General features: G+C 42.9%; 1 protein-coding gene across 1 annotated transcript; it reads left to right on the top strand.

Moving 5' to 3' along the window:
• Positions 1 to 22805: 22805 nt before the first annotated feature.
• CHST2 (carbohydrate sulfotransferase 2) lies at positions 22806 to 26885 on the top strand. Its single transcript, XM_075937665.2, has one exon. The coding sequence runs from the start codon at positions 23618 to 23620 to the stop codon at positions 24929 to 24931; it is 1314 nt and encodes a 437-aa protein (XP_075793780.1). The 5' UTR covers positions 22806 to 23617; the 3' UTR covers positions 24932 to 26885.
• Positions 26886 to 27501: the final 616 nt, after the last annotated feature.

Here is a 27501-nt window from a genome sequence, read left to right as displayed (position 1 = left end):
TTTTGGCCCTTTGACCATCACGCGTGCCACTGTTTTTATTTATTCCAACCTCCCCATCCCCACCCCGTAATCATTTGGACTCCAGGGTTCAGTGTATCCTCCCTGTAAGCCGGGGGGATGTCCTTTAGATGTAGGCTGGCTTATGTTCACCCATCTGGTTTTCATTAGGACTACTTGCCTGTAGCCCTCTAGCCTGACTTTGTCAAAGCAGACATCTAGATGTGCATAGATTTTTAGAAAGAGATAAGCATTTAGCTAATTTAAGGCCATAGAATTCTAGTGAGTCTGATCTGAGTGGGAGGGGGATTTCTTTTCTCCCTTATGTTAGAAACCAGTTGACAGGCAGGATTAATAAGTTTTACAACAGGAAAGCCCAATCAGGACTTATGCATCAGTGTGTTGTTGTTGGCCTCCGTCGGTCATGTTGACCATGGATGACGTATCCTAGTTCTTGTCTTGGTTCGTGTCGGATTGTCTGGGACAGCGTCGGGGACAGCGTTGTTGGTGACTGAAAAGGCCAATCCGGGACAGGCATTCTTTGCCGCAGAAGTCGCAGCTGTAGGTGGTTCCTTGGCTGTTGTTGTTGCGTAACTTCCTGCGGGCTCGCTTTTCTTCTGATGCACGCATCATGTTCGTTTCGCCTGACTTGAGCTGTGTGGTCAGGGTGCCCCTCCACTTCGGGCGGTCTGCTGCGAGGTCTTCCCAGGACTGCGTGTTTATGTCGATGACTTTCATGTCCCTCTTCACGACATCTTTAAATCGCAGGTTCGGGCGCCCTGTGGTTCTCTTCCCAGATGCCAGTTCCCCGTAGAGGATGTCCTTTGGGATCCTCCCATCCTCCATGCGGCGTACATGGCCAAGCCAACGCAGGCGACGTTGTCGGAGCATGGTGTACATGCTGGGGAGGCTGGCTCGAGTCAGAACTTCGAGGTTGGAGACTTTGTCTTGCCAGGTAATGCCCAGGATGCGGCGCAGACCTCGTAGATGGAAGGCGTTCAGTCTCCGCTCTTGTCTTGCGTATGTGGTCCATGTCTCGCTCCCGTACGCAGGGTGCTGATGACGCAGGCATTGTACACTGCCATCTTTGTTGCGGTTGTCAGCCTGGGGTTGGTCCACACTCGGGTTGTCAGGCGGGCTAAAGTAGAGGCTGCCTTCCCGATCCTCTTGTCGAGCTCAGCGTCAAGGGAGAGATTATCGGTGATGGTGGAGCCCAAGTACGTGAACTGGTGGACGACGTCAAGCTGGTAGTCGTCTACTGTGATGGCTGGTGGAGTGACAGTGTCCTGGCTTAGGACGTTTTTTTTTTTTTCAAACTGATAGTCAACCCAAAGTCTTTGCAGGCCATGGAAAAACGGCTCATCAGCGACTGTAGTTCTTCCTGGGTATGTGTGACGACTGCTGCGTCAGTGTGTATTACTAGCCATTCAGTTGGCCTCTTGGGTGCTTAGCTGGGTGACCTGGAATGAGAGCTTGGAGTCCTTTGTTAATACTATAGATAAAGTAAAGGGCTTGTTCCTCTTCCTTAGCTCCCAAGGACTTGCAGGCCCACAGGAGTTAAACAGTGTTTTCATTTCAAAGTTATTTTTCATACACACCCTTTCTAGCAGATTGTAGGTTTAGTTAAACAATATTGGACTGAACAATTGCCAATCTGGATTCGTATTTTAGGGCAGTGTGGTTAAAGTATAAAAGTTGTGTAATGATGGTCTTAATTTCCATTTGGAATATAGTACAACTACATAACAATTGAAACAGGAATTGCAATTTGGTACAACTCAGAAATGGTGACTTCATTGTGCAATAATGTCCTTGGGGCATTCATAACATTCTAATGTTCCTTCAACTGCAAAAACAAGAAACTGAAAATAGTAAAACTTTATTGAAAATGCCACTTTGCTAACTGGAGACAGATGTATAGTAGAAACTAGAGGGGAAAAGCACCTCACTACAGATTGGATGCCCAATTTGTTAAATTTTAAGCAGTAGTTATCAACTGCTACTTTCATTTTGACACATCACTTACTTTTGATACTTCATGCAGCACAGTCTTATGAGTGAGCAGTTCTGAAGAAACAGCTTAAAGGAAAATAGATGTTTCCTTGCTACACTAACAGCTTAATATAATATCTGCCTAAGACTTTTGCCATTAGTAGGAATGTACAAATAAGTAAACAAATCAGCAGCTACTTGGTAAGGCATTGAGTAAGCTGCTGGAAGTTATAAGCAGTGCTAAAAATGAACACTTCAAAATATAATCATGCTATAATTTCAAAGACTGCTGCTTCATTTTTCTCCCTTCCCTAGCAACAGTATAGCTAAAATAAAATCAATATTTCTACAGCTTGATACATCTTCAAGGTCTTTCATTCAGCTTTTTTGGGCATCTGTTCAGCAGAGTACATATCCTATTCATATTTTGAAAAATGCAATGTATTCTCCTAACTCACGTCTTGGTTTCAGAACACAGCTTTCACAGTGTTTGAGAAACTAGCAGCTCATACACTTGTCCTTAACAGGTTCATAGTTTGGAGCCAGACAGAAGGATGAGTCCTGCAGCACTTGTTGGAAGTGAGTCTAGGAGCACCTCAATGAAAATGTCTTCCAGCAGTCCCTCTCCAAATTAAGTGAAGGGATGTTAGCATGGGTTCCTCAGAGAACTGCAACTGATACAGTAGTCAGAAGTTAAGTTCACTATCATAGTTAGCAGCCAAGGAGGGATCTCAAGGTAAGACGAACTGACTGATATCCCCCAGTCCTCCAAGAAACTTCCTACATTGGCCTTTCTTGCCCTCTATCTACTCTCCATTTCTAAGCACTGACCTTGTCTGAAAGTCACCAATTTATATAGCCAGAGGTACTGGCTCCAGGGATGCTGCTGCTCGCCTGGCTTGAAGCAGCTTCTATTATTTACACAGGGTTTACAATTTGGTTCAATGGTTCTTAGGACCTCCATTCTAGAAACTTCCAGCACCTCTGCATATCGCCTGAACAAGATTCCAAGCTGCTTCCAGTTCCAACAATGCCTGCAGATTCAGATACAGAAATCTGCTGATAATGGCTGCAAAGAAGCCGCTATCTCAGCATGATGCCATCTCACCAGAGGCTGCCATCTCATAACATCAAGGTGTTGGTTGTGCTGTGGTTTGAAGCTAGTGCACAGCCTGATTTTGGTAGCAGAAAGTGAAATGCCAACCTACATCACAACATTTTGCAAAAGCTAGCAGTGGTGGGAATCCATTGCGCTGGAGACTAGTGTAGGAGAAACTTAAGGAATGTAATGTGGCCTATGGAAGGGGTAAGAACAAGTGAAAGGCAGGAGTGTCCGAATGCAGTCTCCATTTTATTAGCAACAGTGATGCAGGTCTGCTACAGAAATGAGAATGCAGAAACAGCTGGATTGCAGGAGTTCCTTTTTTCTTCCCATATTCCTCCAAAGGGACAACCACCTTCACTCACAATATCCATTGAAAGCATTCGGCACAGAGTTTGTAGTGGGTCTATCAATCATGCAGTATGTTCTGAAAAGCTTTGGCATCTAATGGGGTAAAATGTCGCACCAGTGTGGATGCTTGGCATGCCAGAAAGTTTATTCTTGATAGCTGTAGTGTGTTCATGATGTCTCATGCTAGTCTGAATCAAGATAAACAGAGATTTAAACGAGGTAAGTCTGTAGCATAGACATACCCTACGTTTGGAAAGATGAATATGTTGGGTCATAAGAGTTATCAATCTGGGTCACGCCAATGATTCATTTAGTCCAATATCCTGTCTTCTGACAGCAGCCACTGCTGGCTGCTTCACTGGAGTGGCCTTTTGCATTTATCAAGATTTAATTTCATGTGCCCAGTCACCCAATTTTATAAATTCCTTTTGTAATGCTTGGCAGTTAGTTTTTGGACTTGTGTAATTTTACCACCTGGATGATTTATCCCCATTTTCAGATAATTTATGAATATGCTTTATAGCACTGGTCCTAATACAGAGTCTTGAGGACCTCCCTATTTATCACTTTTCCGCAGAGCATTTCAGCGGAACCCGGGATCAGCGGGGGACTCCCCAGCTGACCCCAGGTTCCATGCGGCACTTCCTATTTATCACTTTCCATTTTGAAAACTGAAGATTTATTTCTATCTTTTAATCAGTTACTGATCATTGAGAGGACACTCCCTCTTATCCCATGACTTATTACTTTATGTAAGAACCTGGGGTGAGGGAGCCTTCTGGAAGGCTTTTGAAAGCCCAAGTATGCTATATCCACTGATGTATCCTGCGACAAACCTTGGTGCCAACTCTGCCCACATATCTACACCAGTGACACCATCACAGGACCTAATCACATCAGCCACATCATCCCAGGCTCATTCACTTGCACATCTACCAATGTAATATAAGCCCTCATGTGCCAGCAATGCCCCTCTGCCATATACACTGGTCAAACTGGACAGTCCCTACATAAAAGAATAAATGGACACAAATCAGATACCAGGAATGGTAACATACAAAAACCTGTAGGAGAACACTTCAATCTCCCTGGACACACAGTAGCAGATTTAAAGGTAGCCATCCTGCAGCAAAAATACTTCAAAAACAGACTTCAAAGAGAAACTGGAGAGCTACAATTCATTTGCAGATTTGACAGTCAATTTAGGATTGAACAAAGACTGTGAATGTCTAGACAGTTACAAAAGCAGTTTCTCCTCTCTTGGTGTTCACACCTCCACATCTGCTGTATCAGTGGGCCACATCCTCCCTGGCTGAATTGACTTCCTTATCTCTAGCCTTCCTCTTGATTGGTACTCCTTTCTTTTCATGTGCCTGTATATTTATACCTGTCTCTGGAATTTCCACTACATGAAAGCTTATGCTCCAATAAACCTGGTAGTCTATAAGGTGCCACAGGACTCCTCGTTGTTTATATCCACTGAATCACTCTTGTCCAGGTTTGTTGACCTCCCCCTCAAACAACTTCTAATAGATTGATGAGGCATCATTTCCTTTTATAAAAAACATTTTGACTCTTCTATAGCATATTATATTCATAGGTATGCCTGATAATTCTGGTTTTTTTATGATAGTTTCAACCAATTTGCTTGGTACTGAAGTTAGGCTTATCAGGATCATCTGTCAGGATCATCTGTGGAGCTGCTTTTAAAATTGGCATCACATTAGCTATCTGCCAGTCCTCTGGTACAGAGGCTGATTTAAGTGATAGGTTACAGACTACACTGGCCCCCTCAGCTTTCTGGAGGGCATTGTGGTATCCTGTTTTCTGTTGTCTTTTTTTCATGAGCATTGGTCAATTAAGTTCCAGTTCTTTTTCCACGTGCAGCAGGGACCCAGCCAGATGCTGGCCTATGCCCTCAGAAGAACGTTCATTATCTTCACAAAACACTTTGTCATATGTCAATATTTAGCTTTCTGACTTCATGTGAAGTGGCTCAACGAGACTTGTTAATTTGACTGTTTTTCTTCAGTCCCTCCCTGTACTTGATCAGCTGCTACCTTGTTCTGTTAACTAGGACATAGACTATCCACTTCAATAAATATTTCCTTAAGAGGTGTGTCTGTCCAAATCAAGTGCTCTTTCGCATCTGTCAGTATTTCCCCAACTTATAGTTTAAATCTCTTCTTTGTCCTTTTTAAAATTAGATGCCAGCAATCTGGTTCTGTTTTGATTTAGGTGGAGCTCATTCCTTCTGTATAGGCTCTTCTTTTCCCCTAGAGGCTCCTTGGTTCCTAATAAACCTAAATCTCTTCTCCAAAAACCAGAATCTCACTGTAACATTGGGACCCTGCAGTTTTGCCTGCCCTGTGTCATATAGGCCTGCTCCCTACACAGGGTTAGGGCTAAGTCAATCTAGACCAACTCTGACAGATGTTTGTCTAACTTGTTCATTAAAAACTCTAGTGGTTGAGATTCCACAACCTCCAGTGTATTTAATTATCTTTATAGTTAACAAGGTTTCCCCTAATCTTCAATCTAAATCTGTTGCAGCGGATTATGCCCTCCCTTCTTGTCCTACCTTCAGTGGACATGGGGACCACTGATCACTGTAGAGCAGTGGTTCCCAACTATTTTTATACCGGGGACCAGCAAACCCATTCACAAACTTTTGGCGGACTGGGAACATCTTATTTTCATGTTCATTATGCAAATAATGAACATGAAAATGTACAAATAAGATATTACCAGTCTGCCAAAATCCCTGGCCCCCAGAGCCAGCCCTAACCCATAGAGCCCTCCACCCCTCCAGCACCAGCCACTGACCCCACATTCTCTTGCACCCAACCCCTGCAGTGCCAGCCTCCTACCCTCAGAGCCCCCCATACCAGCCTCCCATCCCAAATCTCAGTGCCAGCCCTTCACCCCTTAGAGCCCTCCACCACCAGAACCCCTCCAGTGCCAGCATCCTGTTTCCAGAGCCCTACTGCACCCAACCCCCCGAGCCCTCCCTAGTGCCAAACCCATCCCCAATATTAGCCCCATCCCCAGAGCCCTCCAGTGCCGATCCTGCCCCTATAGCCCCCCCACTACTAGTCCCACCCCCAGAGCCTTCCAGTGCCAGATTCCCACCCCAGAAACCCCAGTGCCTCCCACTGTCAGTCCCCGCCTCTTAGTCTCCCACCCCTTAGAGCTCCCTAGTACTAGCCTCATCCCAGAGCCCCCCAGTATTAGCTTTGCCCCCCAGAGACTCCCCAGTCCCTTGCCTCTTAGAGCACCGCAGCACTAGCCCTTCCCCCAAGAGCTCCCAGTGCTTGCCCCACCCTCCTCACCTAGCTCTGCATTGCCTCCCAGCCACCAGCTGATTGCTGCTGCCTCAGTTGTTGCTTCTCTCAGGGTGTCTACACTAGCTCGTTAATTTGAGCTAGGTAGGCAAATCAGGCAACCGTAGGTGCAAATGAAGCCCGGGTTTTAAATATCCCGGGCTTTATTTGCATGTTCCCATCTGGCCGCCATTTTTAAATCCCCCTTAGTTCGAACAAACTGCTCGTGGCTACACACGGCAGTTTAAAATTAATCCGAACTAAGTCCTTAGTTCGGATTAACTGTTACATCTCATTCCATTTCAGTCGACACAATGTGAAAATGATTGCCCAAAACCTTAGATAAAATCTGGATTAACCTCAGGTGTTGACCAACTTTCAGCTAAACTGCTGCTGGGAGCTCTGCAAGGTCTAGCAGGGACAGTTTTGACAGTGTTGCCAAATCCTAGGTCATTTGGCCCCACCAAAGACATGTGATCTTTATTGCTCATGTCCCAGTGCATTGTGATTAACTTGATGCTGGCAAAGAGCTAAGGGATAACTTGAGATACTGAAAAATCGGGATCTCTCACTTCAGACAGTTCCTCCCTTTCTTTAGCTTAATAGGACACTTTGCCCCCGTATTATTTTCTCCCTCCATGAACAATCGCCCAAGTTCTGGGCCAATTCCCTATTGCTCATGTACCATGTGGCTCATGTTTAAGTGGCTGAACAGAGCACTTTGGAGTAAGTAATAACACACTGAATCTTGGGTCTTCCAATGGAGATGAGGCCAACCAGATGGCTTTGCTGGAAACGTCATCTATAATAAATTTAATTAGACTCTGAGATCTAGACCCACTGAGGCTCTGATCCTATAAATTTGCACAAGTAACTGTATGCACCTGAGTACTTCAGAGAGGCTACTCATCTGCATGAAGTTAAGTATAGGTATAAATATTTGCAGGATTGAGGCACAAGATGGGAAATCCTTTCCCCTTATTCAGAATAGAGACTGTTTCATCAGATTCCTTTCATAACTCAAGGATTCCTAAGTTAAATCCTTATGGGCTCAAGTAAAGCCGTCTCATTAAAATAAGGTATTCTTTCCAATTTGCTCTAATCCTTCTACTTCTTTGAAACATTGAACCAGATTTTAATTTCAGAAGCTCTGCATTACTACTGTAGGCTCTTAGATTTCAGGATATTGGCTTGAGACTGTCAGATATTACTTGTAAGGACATGTGAAGAACTTGCCTAGAGATTTGTCACATTTTTGAAAGCCATTGTTTTATCTTTAAATGTGCCCCCTACTCCCACCCCTCACTAGATAAGTAGGAAGCAGATGAACATTTGGCGTGGCTTTTCAGGCCTCTACTCGAATAGTTACAGATGATTTTGCAACCTTTGCTAAGACTGCTTTAGAAGAAGTGTGAAATGTAGTTTATTTATAATTTAAAATATTTTTGAATTGACAGTTTTCTACAAAGACAGTGAGCTGAAAAAACTGCCCGCAGCTCAGCAAACCTTTCTTGTATACTGTCATTTTGTCATTTTCATATACATTGTGCCTCATCAAATGTTAAGTACTGATATTATGTATGGTCTGTGTGTCAAGTCACTTTCCTATAAAATGTATATACAGTGGACTTCCAATAATCCAGCACCTTTTGGACCTAGGTGGTGCCGGATTATCAGATTTGCTGGAGAATTGGGAGGTCCCCACGGCTTAACAGCTGGTCAGACACAATCTCCCTCCCCTTTCCTCTTCGCTTCTCCCTGTTATAACCTGATCCTCCTCCCTCTCCCCTTCTCTTTCCCCTTCGCTGAAGCAAAACGCTCTTCTCCATACTGTAACATGATCCCATTGCCCCCCCCTCCAAACCTTATGCTCTGTTGGGTTACAGCCAGCATTTGTGCTGAGCTGCAGGCTTTTTAATCAGCTGGTCAGAAGCGCTTGGCATTTTGATGCTGGAGTATCGGGAGTGCCGAACAGTTGGATGCTGGGCTATCGGAGTTTTACTGTACTATGTTCTCTATTATTTGTTTCAAAATTTCAGATCAAATTCTGAAATGTTGAGCACCAGCAACTACATTTAAAGCCAGTTGAATTATGTGTTCACAGCACATCTCAGGGTTTGGACCTTGCTATTTACATCTTTATGTTTTATTTTTGATGCAGTAATTCAGTTAATTTATTTCCTCTGCAATAGTTTTCTCACACAAAGATACTATGCCTCTTTTGACAGAAGTGTTCCCTCTAAGATTTTCCATCCATGAGTGCAGTGAGTTTTGTCTTGTGCATCAATATTGAGGTCATGTGTGCTCATTTGGATGTGCACACTCTCTCTGTCTCTGTTATGGAAGAAAGAATACTAAAACAGCCCTTCTCCATTCACAAAGAATAAAATGAACAATTAAATCAGAACTTTCACCCAGGCATCCTTATTTTTATAGCTGACCCAAAGTACCAATGTGTTCTGTATCATGCCATCAGTTACAGATGGGGTAAAAAGACATCACCTCTCCACACACCTACAAAGTTTGAACAATAAGCTGTTTTTCTTAAAGACCTGTGCTGTGCTGCTACACAAAGTAATAAACTGTGGCAGGAATGGTTTCCTTGGTAAAGAGCAACTGCTGCTGTTCTCAAGGTTGGCAGAACCTGGCCCGCCACCTCTAAATTTTTTATAGTGCTTTGCTATGGATAGAGAGATGGTGGCTGCCCTGTTACTCCCGGGCAGGGCACCATGTACCAGCTGCTGGAGCTGAAGCCGGGGCTGCAGTGTGTCTGCTCCTGGGGCCAGGGCCGCAGTACATGTATAACAAAAGATTTTTACTCTAGTTTGTTCACAAACAACAAGTAGAGCTAGTCAAAAAATGCTGAAAATTCAGTGGGAGAAAATACTAAACAAAAATTTTTTTTTTTTTAGGGAAGAAAACATTTTTCACAGAAAAGGTTTGTTGTGTCAGATGCCGTTTTTCTTCAAAAATTGTCAACCAGCCCTGGTGTAAACAACAGTTTTTAATGAGTATGGTGGGACCCAAGCTGTTTTGTTCATTTCTCCTACTCTAGTCTTGCCACATTTTTTGATTTTCATTATGAGACTTGCATTACTTTTCTTAAAGCCTTATTGGAAACAAGAGTTTGCATCATAATGTCTGCTTTTACATTTTAAAAAATACTGTATTTGTAGTCCTCACAGTTGCAGAAGAAAGCTAGAAAATGTGAAGCAGGTGCACCCTAAAGGCTCAGATGGCAAATTAATATTTTTTTCTTGTTTGAGTAATGAATTGTATGTCATTATGGAAAGACTATGGCAATTGCTTTGAGAAAAGTGGCAGTGTAAAACAAAGAGAGACAGACACAAGCCTACACTTAAACAAATGAGTGGCAGTGACATTAAGAGACCCAGCTTTCTTGAAAATGCTGACAAATGTTGAGTACCAAATCACTGAGCCACAAAAAAACCCACTGCTCCTTTACTTAGCCTTTTTGATGAACATATTCTCTATGATTACAATGATAACTCTCCATGCTTTTTGCTTACAAAATGGTAAGCCTACCCTGGGATGAATATTGTGCAGGACATAAGGCTGAGCAGGAAGCACTCTCACTTTATGCAAATTTAATGTTAAGTTTCAGTATAGTAATTAATGGGGCGGAGGTGTGGTAGAGCAGAAAGTCAAAATGATAAAGTCAAGCTGGGGCTGAGGAGTGGCTGCGGCCATGGTGTGGTTGTCCTGCCCCAACCCCAAAGAGCAGCTGCACAGCAGCTCCAGCACATGGGGAAGCTGCCTGCCACGCAGCCCCACTGGCCAGGCCACGTGTCAGCCACTGGAGCAGGAACTGGGGCCATGGTGAGGCTGCCCTAGAGGGACAGCTTCATCCTGGCTCCAGTGGCAGCACACATGGCAGGGCAGCCGCCTGCCATGCGGCCCTGCTGGCCAGGCCACGTGATTTCCGCCGCAGCTGGAACCCAGTTCCACCAGGAAAGTGAGTATTGCTGCGCAGCTCTGCGAAGGAGGTGGGTGGGTGTAGAATTCTTTGTGCATGGCCACAAAACACTGGCACACACCTTAGAAGCAACTGTGCTTGACAGAGGTCCCTACTTCACAACACCTGGGTAGACTTCATTGTCTTTAGTGTGTTGGGATTCCCTCCAAGACCTCTTTTGACTCAGCTCCCCAAAACCTTAGTTCAACTCCAGCTTTCACACTCCGATATCTCTGCTTGGCATAAAGCAATACAGTGCTGAGTTAATCAGAGTCTGAAACACAGGGGGATGGATGTGGGGTACATCACAGCTCCCAACTTATACAGAAAACCTTGTCCTTTATACACATTTCATTTTATGTACTATACATTGTATCTCACATTTTTAGACTGGCTTCATTACTTTTCAGGAACCAATCCCTGTGCAGTATATGCTGTCCAGGCACTGACCATGGTTCAACTTATTCTTTACCGCCTCTCTGCATTCCTAGTTTATTTGGGCCCTGGTTATCTAATTCATAGTAAATAGTTCCCTGGACATTTTTCCGCTTATCTTAGTTAGCTCAGACATTCTAGCTCCTTAGTCTACTGACCTATTTACTTATTTTACTTAGCACAAACATTCTGTTTTCAACCTGATGATTCATTTCCATCTCTAATTCTATCTCCCAAAAAACAATGCCTTCCTCATAACAGGCCAGGCCTTAGCTACACAGTGGTGTTCTGCAAGGGCAGAACAACTGGCATGATTGGGACCTAAAAAGGGAGCTGGAAATATCTTGCTTAACATATTATTTGAAAATATAAATATCCATTTGTTAAGGCCCTGATTCAGGAAGGTACTTAAACGTGGTCTTAAAGTTAATCCCATTTCAACAAAATTCAATGAAATTGAAGCAAATGTTAAAAGTTAAGGTTATGCTTAAGTGTTTTGTGATGCTAGCAGACCAGGTAACAGCTCACCCCAAGGCTCCAGATTACACTGTCCACTGACAAATGCATAACTGAAAACCAGTCTTGCTTACTTGTGAGTTAGCATTATCAAACAGATATTAAAGTGAAGTTGATATAAGAATGTAATTTGTGTTTAGACTTGAAGAAATACTTGTGGGATGTTGCATGTATTGATCTCACTTATAACTTCAACAGCGCATAGTATATAGTTATATTGAATGTCTGCAGTACAAACCTTTGTAATTGCGTAACTCACCAAACAGGAAAAGAAGCATTAAATAAGGAGACGATCTCGTCCTGCATACAAGATGTTCCATTGAAGACCACTGAGGTATTGTGTGATGTCAGAGGACAGAGCCCATGTTGACTGCATTCCTAATTCCCTTCAGGAAAGAGACACTCATGAACTTATCAGTTTGGAGCTTGGGGCGGATGAAATGAAAAATCTCTGACAAGGAAACACTGGATCTTTCTTTGGGTGTTTGGACTCTTGCAGTGCTAGAGCTACAGAACAGAAGCAGAGCGCCCCAGGGTCAACCTAGGTCAGGAATGGGCATTAAGACAATGGTGGTTCACCAGGGTGGGTTACCACCACTGTATTTACCTGTGCCTCTGCAATTATGGGCGCTAACAGTTCCTGCTGGCCACAGATCACCATTCCCAGCCAATGGGAGCTCTGGGAAGAGTCCCAGACCAGGACACCAACCCTGCTGAATGGGATCTGGCTCATGGGCCAGTATTTGACCACTGCTGACCCAGGTTATCCCTAAAAGGCATTCATTGCTGACAGATTGCTACAACTCCATCACCTTTTGGAATCATAGACTGTAAGTCATTTGAATACGTATGTTGTCCGCTTTCACTTGTAATAATTCCCTCATTTATTTGTCCTAGTTAATAAATCCTTAGTCAGTCATTTCTGTAGTATAGTAGTGTCTTTGGTGTGATATCTGAGGCACAAACTGACCTAGGATAAGTCTATTACAACTAGAAACAACTGAAATCACTTGTGATCTTTGGTGTATGGCAACTAACCATCACAAAGTCTAGCTTGCCTGGATGGGAAGACAGACTGGAATGTTAAAAAGGACTGTCTGTGATCTCCATGTTAAAACTGCTGTAGTGTCTCAAGAGTTCACATTTGTTACTGGGTTGGCAAAATCTAATTATAGAATAAATTGCCAGTTTCGGGTGTCAGCCTGGCTTTTTCAACAGGTTGTCCTGGGGCTGGCACTCCCAGTCATGAATCATTCCAGACAGTGTGACAGGGATGTTTTCCTGAACCGGCATCTAAGGCAGTATTTTTATCACAGCATTTTTTTGGGGGGAAAGTCATAGGAAGCCTGAGAAAAGAGTTAAGATCATGGGGACAGATTCCCAACTATAGGTTGGACTTCCCTGGTCTAGCACCCTCGGGTCCTAACATGTCCCAGATGAGGGATTTTGCTGGAGGTAATTTCTGGACCCCAGCCTCCAGTCCCCATCTCCTGCTGGCCCCACTGCCCTGCTTGATCCTGCTGGACAGCCATCACTGGCATGACTCCGGGACCTGCAGGGCAGCAGCTCCCAGCTCTACTGCCGCTGCTAGGCAGCGGGTATCCCAACCCTGCTGGGCAGCCCTGCCATCAGCTCGCCACAGGCAGCTCGCTGTCCTGCTGGCCCTGCAGGGATCCTTCCCACTGACCTTCCACCTGGACAGCCATGCAACAGCCGTGCCGGACCATGGATGTTGCCAGACCAGAGAATCCTGGTTAAGAGAGTTTTAAACTGTAGTATAAATTCTCATAGCTTTCTTGAAGTCAATGGCGCTATGATAATTTCAGGATCTGGTCTGTAGAGCAATAGTTAAAAATAGACATGAAATCACAATTACCTTAAGTTTTATAACTGCAATAGTTTCTATGTTTCTACTTTAAATGCAGACAGCAAGAACAATTCATGAGGTCTAGCAATGGTTTTGAACACAGGTTTTGCCACTTGGGAATCAACCATTCATTTTGATCAGTCAATCATATCTCAGGCTCCCCATGTTCTAAAATAGCCTTTTCTTTTTAAAATAGAAAGGGAGAAGATGAACGTTGTGTTTCTCATGTGGAATTAAGGTACTTGCTGCAAATCTATGGCTCTGATTCTTTGCATTGCTGCAATGTTGTTACTGCTCTCTGTTAACCTCCCAAGCAATTCAAGGTCTTGCAGCTCTCAATGTTGTTTGTTTATCTGTTTCCCATTAAAATCTCTATTCACAATCAAATGCCAAAAATTATAAATGGAAAGAAAAATAAATCATGAAATCCACGAATCCCAAGAAAAAGCTTTGTCCATATTTTGCATAGTTTGCTTCTAAACAATGTGTTTTACAAGAATGAGCCCCAGATTTAGAAATAAACTTTAATACATAAATCCCTACATACTTTCAAACAGCCATGTGTCTGTGGCTTTGCAATGTTTGGCTTTCTGTGCTTTATATCTAATGTGTTGACAGTTAAAAAAACAACAAAGAAAATAATCCCAAGGTTGCATATAGTTAGTTGAAAGCTGACTTTCTAAATTTTGCAGGATGTTATGTTTATTCTGAAATATCCGCTGGTATCTTGTTGCTGTAAGTCCTAGTCCTTCAACTGGTTCCATGAGAGAAAACACAGAAACTGCTCAGAGACACACTGACATCACTAGGTTTCTGCATGTGTGTACTATTCCACTTCCATACAAAGAAGATTATATATATCCTGTTTTAAACAACCATCTCCATTCTGCAATGTGTATGCATAGGCCAAATCAAACGATTACTTACGCCCATCCATTCCTAGCTACGCCTTAACTGTGAGATAACGTCACAGAATATTTTTACATTTATCATTCTAGGCAGAAGGATTACACCATTTGGTACAAGCAGGGAAGCATAGAATCCAAATACACCTTTAACATTTAGTTTTTCCTGATTAGTAATGTCATTCTGAATGTCGCCATTCTTTGAAAGTTCATGTTTGTTTATTATAATTTGCTATTTAGTTTTTAAATTGTAGAGATAGAATTCTTGCCTGTCTTAAAAAAAATGAAATGAAAAGAAAAAGGAAGTTGTAACAAATCCTATTTTTAAAATATTTTTTACTGTTAAGAATTGTTTCCCCTCTCTATAGTGTCCAACTAGCGCTTATCCTTTATTTCATTAATGCTGCAGTACAATATTTGCAGGAGGAAAATATTTCATATCATTCACTTTATTGGGTATTCACATGAGTACTGAAGACTTACTATTATCCAATTCATGGTATCATAAACCTTTTCTAAACATAAAAATAATTATTTGGACTTTGCACGGGTAACGGAAATTTCTTCCTAATTTAAGGATGCATCTATTTAATCACTTACCCATCTATTTTATCTTTTTCTTCAGCGGCTAACTATATACACTTGAGATCAATGGGAGTTTTTGTTGTTCAAGGATTTGGACCGTAAATAAACGAATTGAGTTTTAAACAGGGTGAGTTTATTTACTACAGGGTGCTTCAAAAGTACCCCTCCTTTTCATTCAAAACTATATTCTCTAAGGTTTATAGCTCAGTAGTTTTGATTTGCATCGGATTGAAACCCTGGCAACCTGATGTCAACTAAAGGAAAATTAATTCTCCAGAATGGCATTCAAAAATTGTACCTAGAATGGGCCAGTAAAAATTAGTTTTTAAAAATAAAATTGAGAGTTTGCTGGCATATTTACCATTTTGGTATTAATTTCAAGCTTCTTTTTTTTTTTTTTTTTTTTTTTTTTTTAAGAAAAAGGCTATTTAAATTTAAAAAGTAGCAATGACATTTTACTCATTGCTGCTTTTGATAACTTGTTACAAGGAAACTGTAATAGTTACATTGGTATTGTTTCACAAACAATAAATGACTTATTGTCTTAAGAGAAGTGTCTTAATCCTAGGCATTGATCGCAGCCCTCACATTTTGTTAGCTTCATTAGGACCAATACTTTGTACATAATAAATCTAATTATCAAAAGAATGTTCAGAAGCAGGAAAAGAGCAATGTTTTCAAGCAGAAACTTTGCAATCCAATTCTGATAAACGGAATCATAGCAATTCTCAATTTACAAGAGGGAAAAACAAATAATTACCCTAGCTTTAACAAGCATGTTAACATTATTGACCATTTGTATAGGCACATCTTGCATTTTCTGTAACTGAGGAAAAAAGAGGTGAAATGAAAAGTTGTCCATAGATATTTACTTTACTAAAGGGAAAAGTATTAAAAACTCCTTAGGCATAGGATGTCTTTATCCTTCCATCTTGTGCAATAGCAAACATGTCAGAGCAAAACAAATACTACATAATAATACTTGAATACACTTTCACTCTTTCCGTATCTCTTGATATATAAAACATTAGTCATCTTCCCTTCATTTGTGAAAGTATGTTCTATTCCAGCCAAAGTAACTCTTGTGAAAGAGGTTTGTTTGGAGACTTGATCATAAAATACCATGAGAATGCAGATCAACTAGTTTTCTGCTAAAATGCCACACCTCTAAAATGCACTAACAGGAATAAAAAGATGAGTTCTTCTAGAATCGTAATAAGCAAATGTATCCTCAAGTGACTTTTAATACAATTCAGACCTAGGATGTTGAACATACCATCTGGCATGAAGGGTGGAATATTTCACCCAACCCTTCACTAAACCTGAAACACAGCTGCAGCACTAAATTAACAATAGAGGCAACAGTATCTACTTTCAGTCTGGTCTAGGCAGCAATGGTGGTACTGCAGCTGAAGAAAAGCATTGGATAGATATAGCTGAAGGAAAAAAAAGTTAAAATGGTAGCGTTGGTACAAATAGAGATGTAAAATCCCAGTTAACCGATGAAGTGGGATCCTGCTTCCATGCCCCCTCCCTGCAACATGGAGCTGGCACTGCCAGCTCCTGCTCCTGGACCTTCTATGTGTGCGGCGTTGGGCTTCTGCTCCCAACCTCCCTTCCCCCACAGCCCTTCACCCATGGGAGCTGCTCCCAGGTACCATTTATCTGGTAAGCATCATCTAATAAATGATTATCTGTTCATATTCTTAGTTACAAACCTACATTCTCTGACACCCCAAACTCCTTTTGAAGGTAATGGGGTTTTTGGATAGGACAAGAATACAGAACTGAGCTCTGGGTGTCTTAGGGAAGGTAGACCGTTGTTCCCTCCCTTCCATTACAAACTCAACTTGAAAACCAGAAAATGTTAAGTTTTAGTGTATTGCACTGTGAACTTCAGGAAAGCAATGATATAACATAATCTGATCACTTTCCATTGAATAATGATTAATAATAATCTCTTGCTATTGCATTAGGTAATTGGCTAGTCCAATAATTTGGAATATATTAAGATGTTCTAATATTTTAATATGTTCAATAATTAACATTTCTATATGCATCTTATCTGGGAATCTCAATGGGTTTTAAGTGTTGCTATGAATTCTGACTAAAATCTAAAATGGAAATTAAAAAGGCAAATACAAATTTACAAAATAAGTAGTTAGTGTACAGGAAATTTTTAGAAGGGGGAAGAAAGGTTCTGTTTCTTTTTATATGAGAAATATTACGAATGTCAAATTTGGTCTTCCCTGCATTTGCTGAAGGATATGTTTGAGGGTTTCTCATTGGAAGAATTCTCATTCTTTAATTGAAGGAGTGGAGTGCATGTTGAACCTTTAATGAAAGCTGCTTTTCTTCCAAGCATTGCTCAATTATTTGAGTTAAATAAACATTAACAGGAATAAATGGAGTCTTTTAAACATTCTGACTAAAAGTTCTTTCCTTCTTAAATTGCTCACATCAAGTATCTTGTCCTGTAATATAATCCATTATTTCTTCAACCATCATAGAGATTTCCAAGTCGACAAAACTTATTTCAGGACTTTACATGTCATAAAAAAGTAAAAAGGAACAATTTAGTTTTTTCAAAAATTCTGGTCCATCAGTGATCTTGCAAAAATTTATTGCTTACTGTTCACAGGAAAGAGTGCAACATATAGATAGGATGTATAGAACATCGCAACAGACTTGATGCCTTTGTCACAGATCTTTGACCCCAAGGCCAGAATTTTAAAAAACAGATGGCTAAAGTTAGTTCTACATACTTGTTTAGGAATCTAAATAAATCACCTGATGTTGAAAAGTTTAGAGCATCTAGCAGGCATCTTTTGACTTCTGTTGCAGCTACTGTATATACACAGCACTTGTAAAAAAAAAAATAGGACACTTATTCAAATACCTTAATATGGTACTTATGGTGCCTAACTTCGGGGCTTAAATACGAACACTGGAGCACGTGTGCAGGCTCTCAGCACAGGCATGAATTTCACATCCAGCAAATACCACATACTGGGAGAAACCCACTCATAATCAATCCACAGGGTTAAAAAATCATTGAATATTGCTGAATAATTTATATATTTGAGGAAATTTGCCTGCTTGTGAACATTCAATAAGTAGAAACATAGGTTAAATTTGCTGGATAAATTATTGATTGTGATTTTTTTTTGCTCCTCTCTAGTACAGAGTGAGAGTTATAAACAATAAGATGCATTCAAGGCATATATTTGTCAAACAAGTAAAATTAAAGGAGTCCAAAGGCTGAGCATAACAAAAGTTTGCAGGTTTGTTGTGGTGACAGAGGGAAAAAATTCTCAGTCTGTCAAATATGTGAACAATTAAATGTGTATAAGATTGACAAGTTGGCTGTTAGTTGTGAATACATCTGTAGAAAAGAGGTTTCCATAAAGGTGTATTACAAAGGTTTTGTAAACTTTGTTTCAACAACATAACTGTAATGATAGCAGAAAGAGTCCAAAATACTATGATAAAAGATGTCTATTCTTTATTAAAAGAGGAACCTTGGAGCTTATTGAATGCTAAAAATGCCAACCATTTGTGGACAGCCTAACATTTGTAGGAGGACTATTATAAAAATGGACAGATCTGCCACTTGTGTCTATCACAAATGAAAACCTAGAGTAAGTGTTCTCAATCTTTCTCCTAACATGTGCCTCATACTGAACCTTTGTCTGCACGGCAGGATTTTTGAGCAAGAAGCTTTTTGTGGAAGAGATCCGCAAAAACTTCTTGCGCAAAAGCACGTCCACACCTCAAAAGCACATTGCAAAAGCAATGTGCTTTTGCACAAGAGAGCGTCCACACTGCATGAACACTCTTGCACAAGGAAGTTCTGATGGCCATTCACAGAATGGCCCTCAGAGCACCTGTGCTTTTTGTGATAGGTTTCTTGCGCAAAAAGAGTCTCTGTTGAACATCGACGTGTACCTTTTTAGCAAGAACTTTTTTGCAAAAAGGAGTTATATCTTGTAGAAGGAGGTATACCAACACTGCAAAAAGCCCTCTGTTCTATTGACTGACTGTAGATTTTCTTGCACAAAAATGCGCTTGAGGTATAGACGCTCTGTGAGTTTTTATGCAAAAATCCTGTAGTGTAGGCAAAGCCTGAGAGAGACTATCTCATGGACCAAATGCCTTCTCCTACTAGTCATTACCCAGCCTATCATTTGGCTGATGACTGCACAGGCCATTTCCCCTTCCTACTAGCAATTAAATAAAATCCTGTGGCAATTATAACATTTGATTACTAGGAAAAATAATATAAGGTATGTACTTTTGACTCCTTTTTAATACAGTTTAGCACCTGGGGAAGTGGTGATTCAGAGCCATGTGATCAACTAGTATTTGCAGAATACTAGCTGGTGGTGCAGTTTTGGGAACTCCATGGCCCAAATGAATTCATCAAGGATATTTAGGAACTGAAATATTTGAAGGACACTTGTAATGAATGAAGATGCGGCATAAGGTCACGTTGTTTTAAATGTCTCTCTGTACATCCAAAGAGTCAATGGTGGCAAATGAGCAGCGCATGCATGCCTATTTGAAAATATATGCTCAAGATTTATTTATTCATAGCAATGGCTATGAAAAGGACTTTACAAAACTGACTATTACTCAAACTTTCCAGAGACTTTGACTGTCAAACACAACACCAGTTATTGTCTAATGAATCCGAAACCTAAATTAACTATGCATGCAACAGCAGTAGCTGCAGTCTCAACTCATGTATTCAAACATGCCACCTGTTCTCTATGGTGTTTCCAAGTAAGAACCATGACAAAAAAGGGTGGGATGCAGATTGTTATTACTGCTGGAAAAAAACCCCCAAGAGCGTGATCAGACTTCTATATGACATCTGGCTTATCATGTAGTGCCATTATAATGCAGGACTGATAGCTGGACAAACACTGAAGACTTCTCTGCCTGCAACACTGAAAACATTCTTGTGTAAAATGGGACAATTAAAAAATACAAAAATTGACAGATCAGTCAAACATTTTGAACTACCAAAGACAATGGATGTGGTGCCCGTAAAAATGTTCAGTCTTGGAACCATATGCTCTGGAGCAAGTAGAACCTCTTAAAATGCTCTGATTGAAAACAAATTTATGGAAGGAAATTAGATTACTTTGGAAAACTAAAGAGAGGGCATAGTAACAGCCAAAATTCCACAGATGTGTTCTGCACTTGACTGGACAGGACCTGAGCCAAGAGATAAAGAGCAGAACAGCACTTTGAAAAAATGAGGTGGAGGGCAATGAATAGAGTAGTGACAGTGAGTAGGTGAGTGCCTGGTAACAGACACGTTGTTATCCAGACCTGAAGAAGAGCTATGTATAAGCTTGAAAGTTAGTCTCATGAACAGAAGTTTGTTTAATAAAAGATATTACATCACCCACCCTGTCTTTTTAATGTTGTTAAAAAGGTATTTTCACCATTAGTTTTAACATCCTCAGTATATCATTGTGCCACCTAAACTTATTGACTAGTAATTAACTGAACAAAAAGACAGAGCTGAAAATGCTGTGTAATGGAACAGTTCATGCCAGTGACTGAGCTGGGATAAGAATTCAGGTATCTTGAGAGAGAATAAATCTCCTACTAGGGATTGAGGATCTAAATGCTGCCAAACAGCCTGAAGATTGAGCCACTGTTGTTTTGGGCTATATGCTTCGAGGGGCTTGAGTGGGAGGGTGAAGCAGTGAGATCTGTCAATGCAGACCTTGGTTGAGCAAATACTTGCACAAAAGGACAAAATACAGCTGGCTGTAACTTTTCTTGAAGTAAAAATTAAATCAATATCCTTGAGGATCAGAGAACAGATTAAGTAGGTTGATACTACTTCTGTACCATGGCTCCTGTTTGCTTCAATCTATAAACAATGCTTCTGTATAGAATAAACACTTAGTTAAAGGTAATTCCATTTTGGAATGGTGCCTAGAGCTGTTATAGAACAAAATGTGTTTCTGAAATATGTCTATTCTGGATCTGGGCAAAAAGAGGACCTGGACCTTCCTGTTCGTATGGTGTTAGTACTTCCTAATTTACCTGAAATAAATCTGTGATGAATAGAAAACTCCTACATATGCATGAAGATTCCAAATTAAATACCTATTTAATGTTTAGATATTTAAGACTCTAATGCCGTGGTCCCCAACACGGTGCTCGCGGGCGCCATGGCGCCCGTGGGGGCATTTCCATGCACCCACCAGGTGCTCAGGGCTGGCCTGGCACCGGGCGCATGGCGGGGGGAGTGCCGGCCCTGGGCACGTGGCGCTGGGCGGGGGGAGCGCTGGCCCCGGGCGCGCGGCGCTGGGCGGGGGAGCGCCGGCCCCGGGCGCGCGGCGCTGGGCGGGAGGGAGCGCCGGCCCCGGGCGCGCGGCATTGGGCGGGGGGAGCGCCGGCCCCGGGCATGCAGCTATGGGGAGGGCCGCCCCCGGGGCGCAAGTGTCCCTGCCCCCTGGCACCCGGCAGGTGATCGGCCATGCCCCCTGGCGCCCGACAACCTCGAAAGGTTGGGGACCACTGCTCTAATGAAGTTCAGTGGCATCCCATTTTCATAGCCCCCTCATGTTTTATGAAAATTGGCTTAGGAAATTACATCAAATGAAGATGCTTTATGTAAAACAGGCCATGTAACATATAATTTTTAAAGTTAAAATCTGCTGAATCTGTGTATCCTGTTTTTGTGCACTCATCATCCTTGTATGTGAAGTTAGAAATATGAAGTGAATCTGGTTTTAATTCTAAATGTGAAAATGAGGTCCTTAGTGATACTCTAGGAACTTAATGGCTCAGTACTCAAACCAATGACCCATGAATGGTTTCATTTTTCTTGTAAGCTCACACTGTGGTTGGTGTTAAAAAGACATATGACCATGCCACCTGGTACTGGAATCCATCTTGAATCTAATACTTTTCCATGGGAATGGGTAATCTGCACAAAAGGTTCCTGCCTTGGGGAAAAAAGTCTATTTAAGGAATGGAAAACAATCAAGCCTTTGTCTTCAGCTGGCTTTTGAAATTGCCTCTTCATGCTAAGAGGATATATATGAAGAAATCTAGGAACAATGAACTGTAGTGAAAGGGCAAAGGCAAAGCTGCTGGGACCAGGTCAGAAAGGGTACATCTACACAGCAAGGCTAAAGATAAGCTATGCAACTTCAGCTACAGCTACACAGCAAGGCTAAAGATAAGCTATGCAACTTCAGCTATGTCAATTGCATAGCTTATGTCGAAATAGCTTAATTCAGCTTTTGATGCTGTATACACAGCAGGAAGTCAAAGGAAGAACACTCCTCCTTTGACTTCCCTTAGTCATGAAATTAGTGTTAACATGCATTGGAGTAAGAATAACATCAGTTATTCTGAAATAATACTGCTGTGCAGACTACCCAAAAAGTTCAAATCTGGCCTATGATAAGAACTGATTAGGGTAAGAATTTGCATGTAACAAGTTTCTTAGTGGATTAGAACTAGCTGTTGTGTTTTATTTTGCTTTAGTAACGTACTTTGATCTGTCTGTTTTCACTTACCATCACTGAAATCCTACTTTTTATACTTAATAAAAACAGGTGTTTACTATCAAGCCCAGTATAAATAATTGTTGCTTGAGGGAGCAACCACTGTGCATATCTCTCTTCCAAGCCTGCCGTTGCGCGGGTGCGCAGCGCAAGAGCGGGGAACTCCCCGGCCGCAGCAAGAAGCAACCTTGGCAGAGCTGGGTGAGCGGGGCGGAGAAAGCGAGGGATGGCCACAGTGTCCAATAAGGGAGCGCGGGGGCGAAGAGGAGGCGGGGCTGCTTGCGTTGTAGGCTGGAGCTCGGCAGCAGCTTCAAGAGGGCGGCGCGTGCCGGGGTTGCTCGGGCCGGGAGCGCGTGCGGCGAGTCTCTCGCGGACCCTGGGCTGGCCACTGAGCCCCGGGAGGCAGGAGGCGGCGGCGTCTGACCGATGCGGAGCGAAGCCGGGGAGCTGCCCCGCAGCCGGGACCCCCTCGCAGCGCTGGTCCCCCCGGCGGCAGCCGGCGCGATGCACTTTCGGAGCGACCGGCAGCGGCAGCTCAGCGCCGCCCTAAAGTTTGCTCCTTTCCTGCTCCCTGCTGCTGCTGCTGCCGCCGGGCTGCGGCACAGAAACTCCAGCTGCCGCCGTGCCGCGCGCTAGCCGGCTGCAGAGCCCGGCCGGCCGCTAGGGTGCATCGGCCAAAGGGGGGGAGATCGCTGCCGCTTCCCGAGCGCCCCCCCCCCTTCGCCCCCCACCCGCCAGCTGCGGCTATAAGGGCAGAAAGAAACGAAAGTTGCTGTGAGCCGATGAGACCCGCTGGCCCCAGGCTGGAGCTCGGGCTGGCGACGAGGGGGGGCCGCCGGGACTGGGCTCCCCGCCCCCGGAGCCTGCGAAATGCCAGATCCGCCGCGGGCAGGGCTCTCTGCTGGGGGCGTGCGGGAAGCCCCCCCGGCCCCGCGCTCCGTGTGAGCTGAGGAGCAACAGCTGGCGCTGGTCAGCCGCCCCTGCGGAGCCAGTGCTGCTGCCCTGGCCCCCGGCGCCTCTCAGCATGAAAGTCTTCCGCAGGAAGGCGCTGGTGCTGTGCCTGGGCTACGTGCTGCTGCTGCTGCTCACCATGCTCAACCTGCTGGACTACAAGTGGCACAAGGAGCCGCAGCAATGCAACGAGCCGTCCCGGCGCGCCCCTTCCTCCCCGCAGCAGCCCCACTTCCAGCCCCGCTCGGACATCCGCTCGCTCTACCGGCCCCCTGCGCCGCCGCCCCGCCAGCGCCAGCTGGTCTATGTCTTCACCACCTGGCGCTCGGGCTCGTCCTTTTTCGGGGAGCTCTTTAACCAGAACCCCGAGGTCTTCTTCCTCTACGAGCCGGTCTGGCACGTGTGGCAGAAGCTGTACCCGGGGGATGCTGTCTCCCTGCAGGGGGCGGCCCGGGACATGCTGAGCTCCCTCTACCGCTGCGACCTGGCCGTCTTCCAGCTCTACAACACGGCCGGCGCCGGCAAGAACCTCACCACGCTGGGCATCTTCGGGGCGGCCACCAACAAGGTGATCTGCTCCTCGCCGCTCTGCCCAGCCTACCGCAAGGAGATGGTGGGAATGGTGGACGACAAGGTCTGCAAGAAGTGCCCCCCGCAGCAGCTCAGCCTCTTGCAGGACGAGTGCCACAAGTACCGCACCATGGTCATCAAGGGCGTGCGGGTCTTTGACCTGGCTGTGCTGGCCCCTCTCATGCAGGACCCGGTGCTGCAGCTCAAAGTCATCCACCTGGTCCGGGACCCCCGGGCAGTGGCCAGCTCCAGGATCAAATCACGACATGGCCTGATCCGCGAGAGCTTGCAGGTGGTGAGGAGCCGGGACCCCCGCATCCATCGCATGCCCCTCCTGGATGCAGGCCACAAGCTGAACAGCAAGAAGGAGGGCGCAGGTGGCTCGGATTACCATGCCCTGGGGGCTATGGAGGTGATCTGCAGTAGCATGGCCAAGACCTTGCAGACTGCCCTGCACCCACCTGACTGGCTCAAGAACAACTATCTGGTGGTCCGCTATGAGGACCTAGTGGTGGAGCCCATTAAGACTGTACGGCAGGTGTATGGCTTTGTCAACCTGGTGGTAAGCCCGGAAATGGAGAAGTTTGCCCTCAACATGACCAGTGGACCTGGCTACTCCTCCAAGCCCTTTGTGGTGTCTGCTAGAAATGCCACCCAGGCAGTGAATGCCTGGAGGACAGCATTAAGCTTCCAGCAGATCAAACAGATTGAGGAGTATTGCCACCAACCTATGGCCGTCCTGGGTTACGAGAGAGTCAACAGCCCTGAAGAGGTGAAAGACCTAAGCAAAACACTGCTCAGGAAGCCAAGGCTGTGAATGGGCCAGAAAAGATGCCAGCAGGCACCCTCTCCAAAGGGACAGCTAGCCACTGATCAGATAGCTAAATACAGCTTTGGAAACAGTCCTGTTTGCTTGACAGAGGGAATAAGAAAAAAAAAAATCTAGTATTCCTTACAAAAGCATTCATCAAGGAATCCAGGAGTTCCTCCAAAGACCATTTGTGGGTAATATACATTGACATTTTTGCATTGCTGGGTTATAATTTAAAAAAATTAGGATTGATGGTATCTGTAAAGCCCCTTCCCTCTCTTATACCCAAGATGAGATTCAGTACCAAAATCTTGTTTACAGACTTCTTGTTGTGACTGTGTTAATGAAAGACTTGTGCAATTTCTGAGACATCTGTCTTAGTGGGGATGGTGTGCAGTGGAAACATCATATTGGGAACTGGGGTTTTGTATTAAAAGTAAATATTCAAATATGATCTAAATAAAAATGATATTCATTTTTATAATTACCTCAATTGTCTGGGAATCACACACATTGTTTATGTCTAGCTTGAAAAAGTACTTACTTCAGATACACATTTGATAGCAACACTTTTTTTTTTAATTGCTTTCAGGCCTGGGGTGCAACTTTCCTCATGTTATCTCCTCCTGTTTTAGAAGCTGCTTTCTTACTAATAAGTACAAACCACATAACGGCAGTGTAGGTTTTGTGGCCATATGCACATAGTCAAAAGAGAGATTTCTTTAAATATTGGTGGTTTTTTAAAAGGTTGTATTTAAAAATTTACATTGAAGTGCCACTATATTATATTCATGAGATTTGCCATCACAACAGTCTTGTAGCCTTGAAGGACATATCAAGGAGTTACTGTAAAGCAGAATAAATATTTCTACAATCTACGTATTGTAAAAAAGTACAGGATTTAAATGGACACTTTATAACATTGAAAAGGTTTGCATGTGTGCAAACTAAATAAACATCTATATATATTGTAGTGCAAACAACTGCAATGGATAGATAAAATACTTGAAGCATACTTCTGGCATGCTGATCAAGTGGTATAAATAAAAGCCTAGAATAAAGCTGGAGTTTCAGTGTGCACAGTATAGCACTATTCATTTTTTCCATCCCCTTAGTTTGTGTATCTGGTATGTAGGAGCATACAGGTTTTGATTTGTTCCTATGTTGGGCTGATCCTGCAGTCCTTACCCAGGCAAAACTACCCTTTGACTCCCAGAGATTGTTGCCTGGATCTTCATTTGATGCTAATGCTCTCAGTTGCTGGGAGTTTTGCCTGGAATATCAGGCCATTGTTAAACGTGATGAAAGTGGGAGATGTTGTTACTCTCCCTTCTGTCATGTGATGTCAGGTGCCCACAAAGACTTTATTTAAGGCTGATGTCTTTATTCTCCAGCTCTGTTAAGATCTGTTTTGAATGCTGAGGTTTAAGAAAACAATTTCTTGATACAGTTTTCTGATTTTTTTTGAGACAACAGACTTTTCTGTGGGAAACACGTTTTACATTGCTTATCTAGGTATTGTGCCTTCAGAAAATACAAAGAATTGCTGGGAAGCATATAAGTAGGAAGAACTGGTTTGTGAAAATACATTTATATAAAAAGTTGATTGTGGGGAAAACTGTAGTTACATGTAATGTCTTGTATTAATATTGAATTTTTAGCAAAAATACATGAGAAGATATTTATGGATAAAGTATTGGCAATTGAATGCTAACTTAATTTGAAAAGGAAACCAGGATTTAATAAACTAGTTGAAAAGCTTATTGTGCAAGGTTGCATACACGCTAATGCTAATTATCAAATTTGACACGTGCCCATCACTGGTGGCAATAGAAATAACATAGTAACAATTTTCTCTTGAGAACATTTGCAAGTAGATAAAGTGAAATGTGCTTCAGAAGTTTCAGAGAAATGTTGAGAAATGAAAGGGATTCTAAATAAAGAAAAATACATATTAAAATTTATTGTGGTAATGAATAGAGGTCTCCTATTACCACCACAAATATTCTTTTTATGTCAGATAGGTCCCAAGCATTCAGACTTGGGCTGTTTATCAGTCCAGCTGATTCCCAGCCCAGGTATCCCCAAGATCAATGACTAAGGATTGTTTTAGAACATGCTGCATGATTTTCTTTTTACCCATCCTTTCTTCATTAAGTGCCTCTCCCCTTTACCCATACTATTCTGCTGCTTTTTAGTAGGTGCATGCTGTCTCCATAAACTCTCTCTGATTAGGAAAGAACAACCTGCATTGGGCTGCAATACCATTCTAAAATCACTTACTGGGAAAGTGATGCAGGTTATGAGAGATTGAAAACCATCTCTGATGCTTTTAGATCCTGCTGAGTATGAGAGTTCTAAAGTAATTTCTGAACTAGAATCTGTCCTGTGGTAGTATGTTATTTTACCAGCTGTTCTGATGTCAAGGACAAAATCTTGTTCACCTTACTCATTGAAAACTCTCATTTGGTTTCATTGGGAGTTTGGTGTGAGTATAATGCATTCTTGGATACAATTCCTGCTCATGTTAGTTAGCCCTTCCCAGGGTAGCAACTCTTGAGGAAATATCATTGACT

Source organism: Pelodiscus sinensis, chromosome 10, assembly GCF_052426305.1.
Source record: "Pelodiscus sinensis isolate ZL-2025 chromosome 10, ASM5242630v1, whole genome shotgun sequence".
In the NCBI taxonomy this organism is placed as follows: domain Eukaryota; kingdom Metazoa; phylum Chordata; order Testudines; family Trionychidae; genus Pelodiscus; species Pelodiscus sinensis.
Note: the sequence above shows the minus strand (reverse complement) of the source record. Positions and strands in the feature narration are given on the sequence as shown.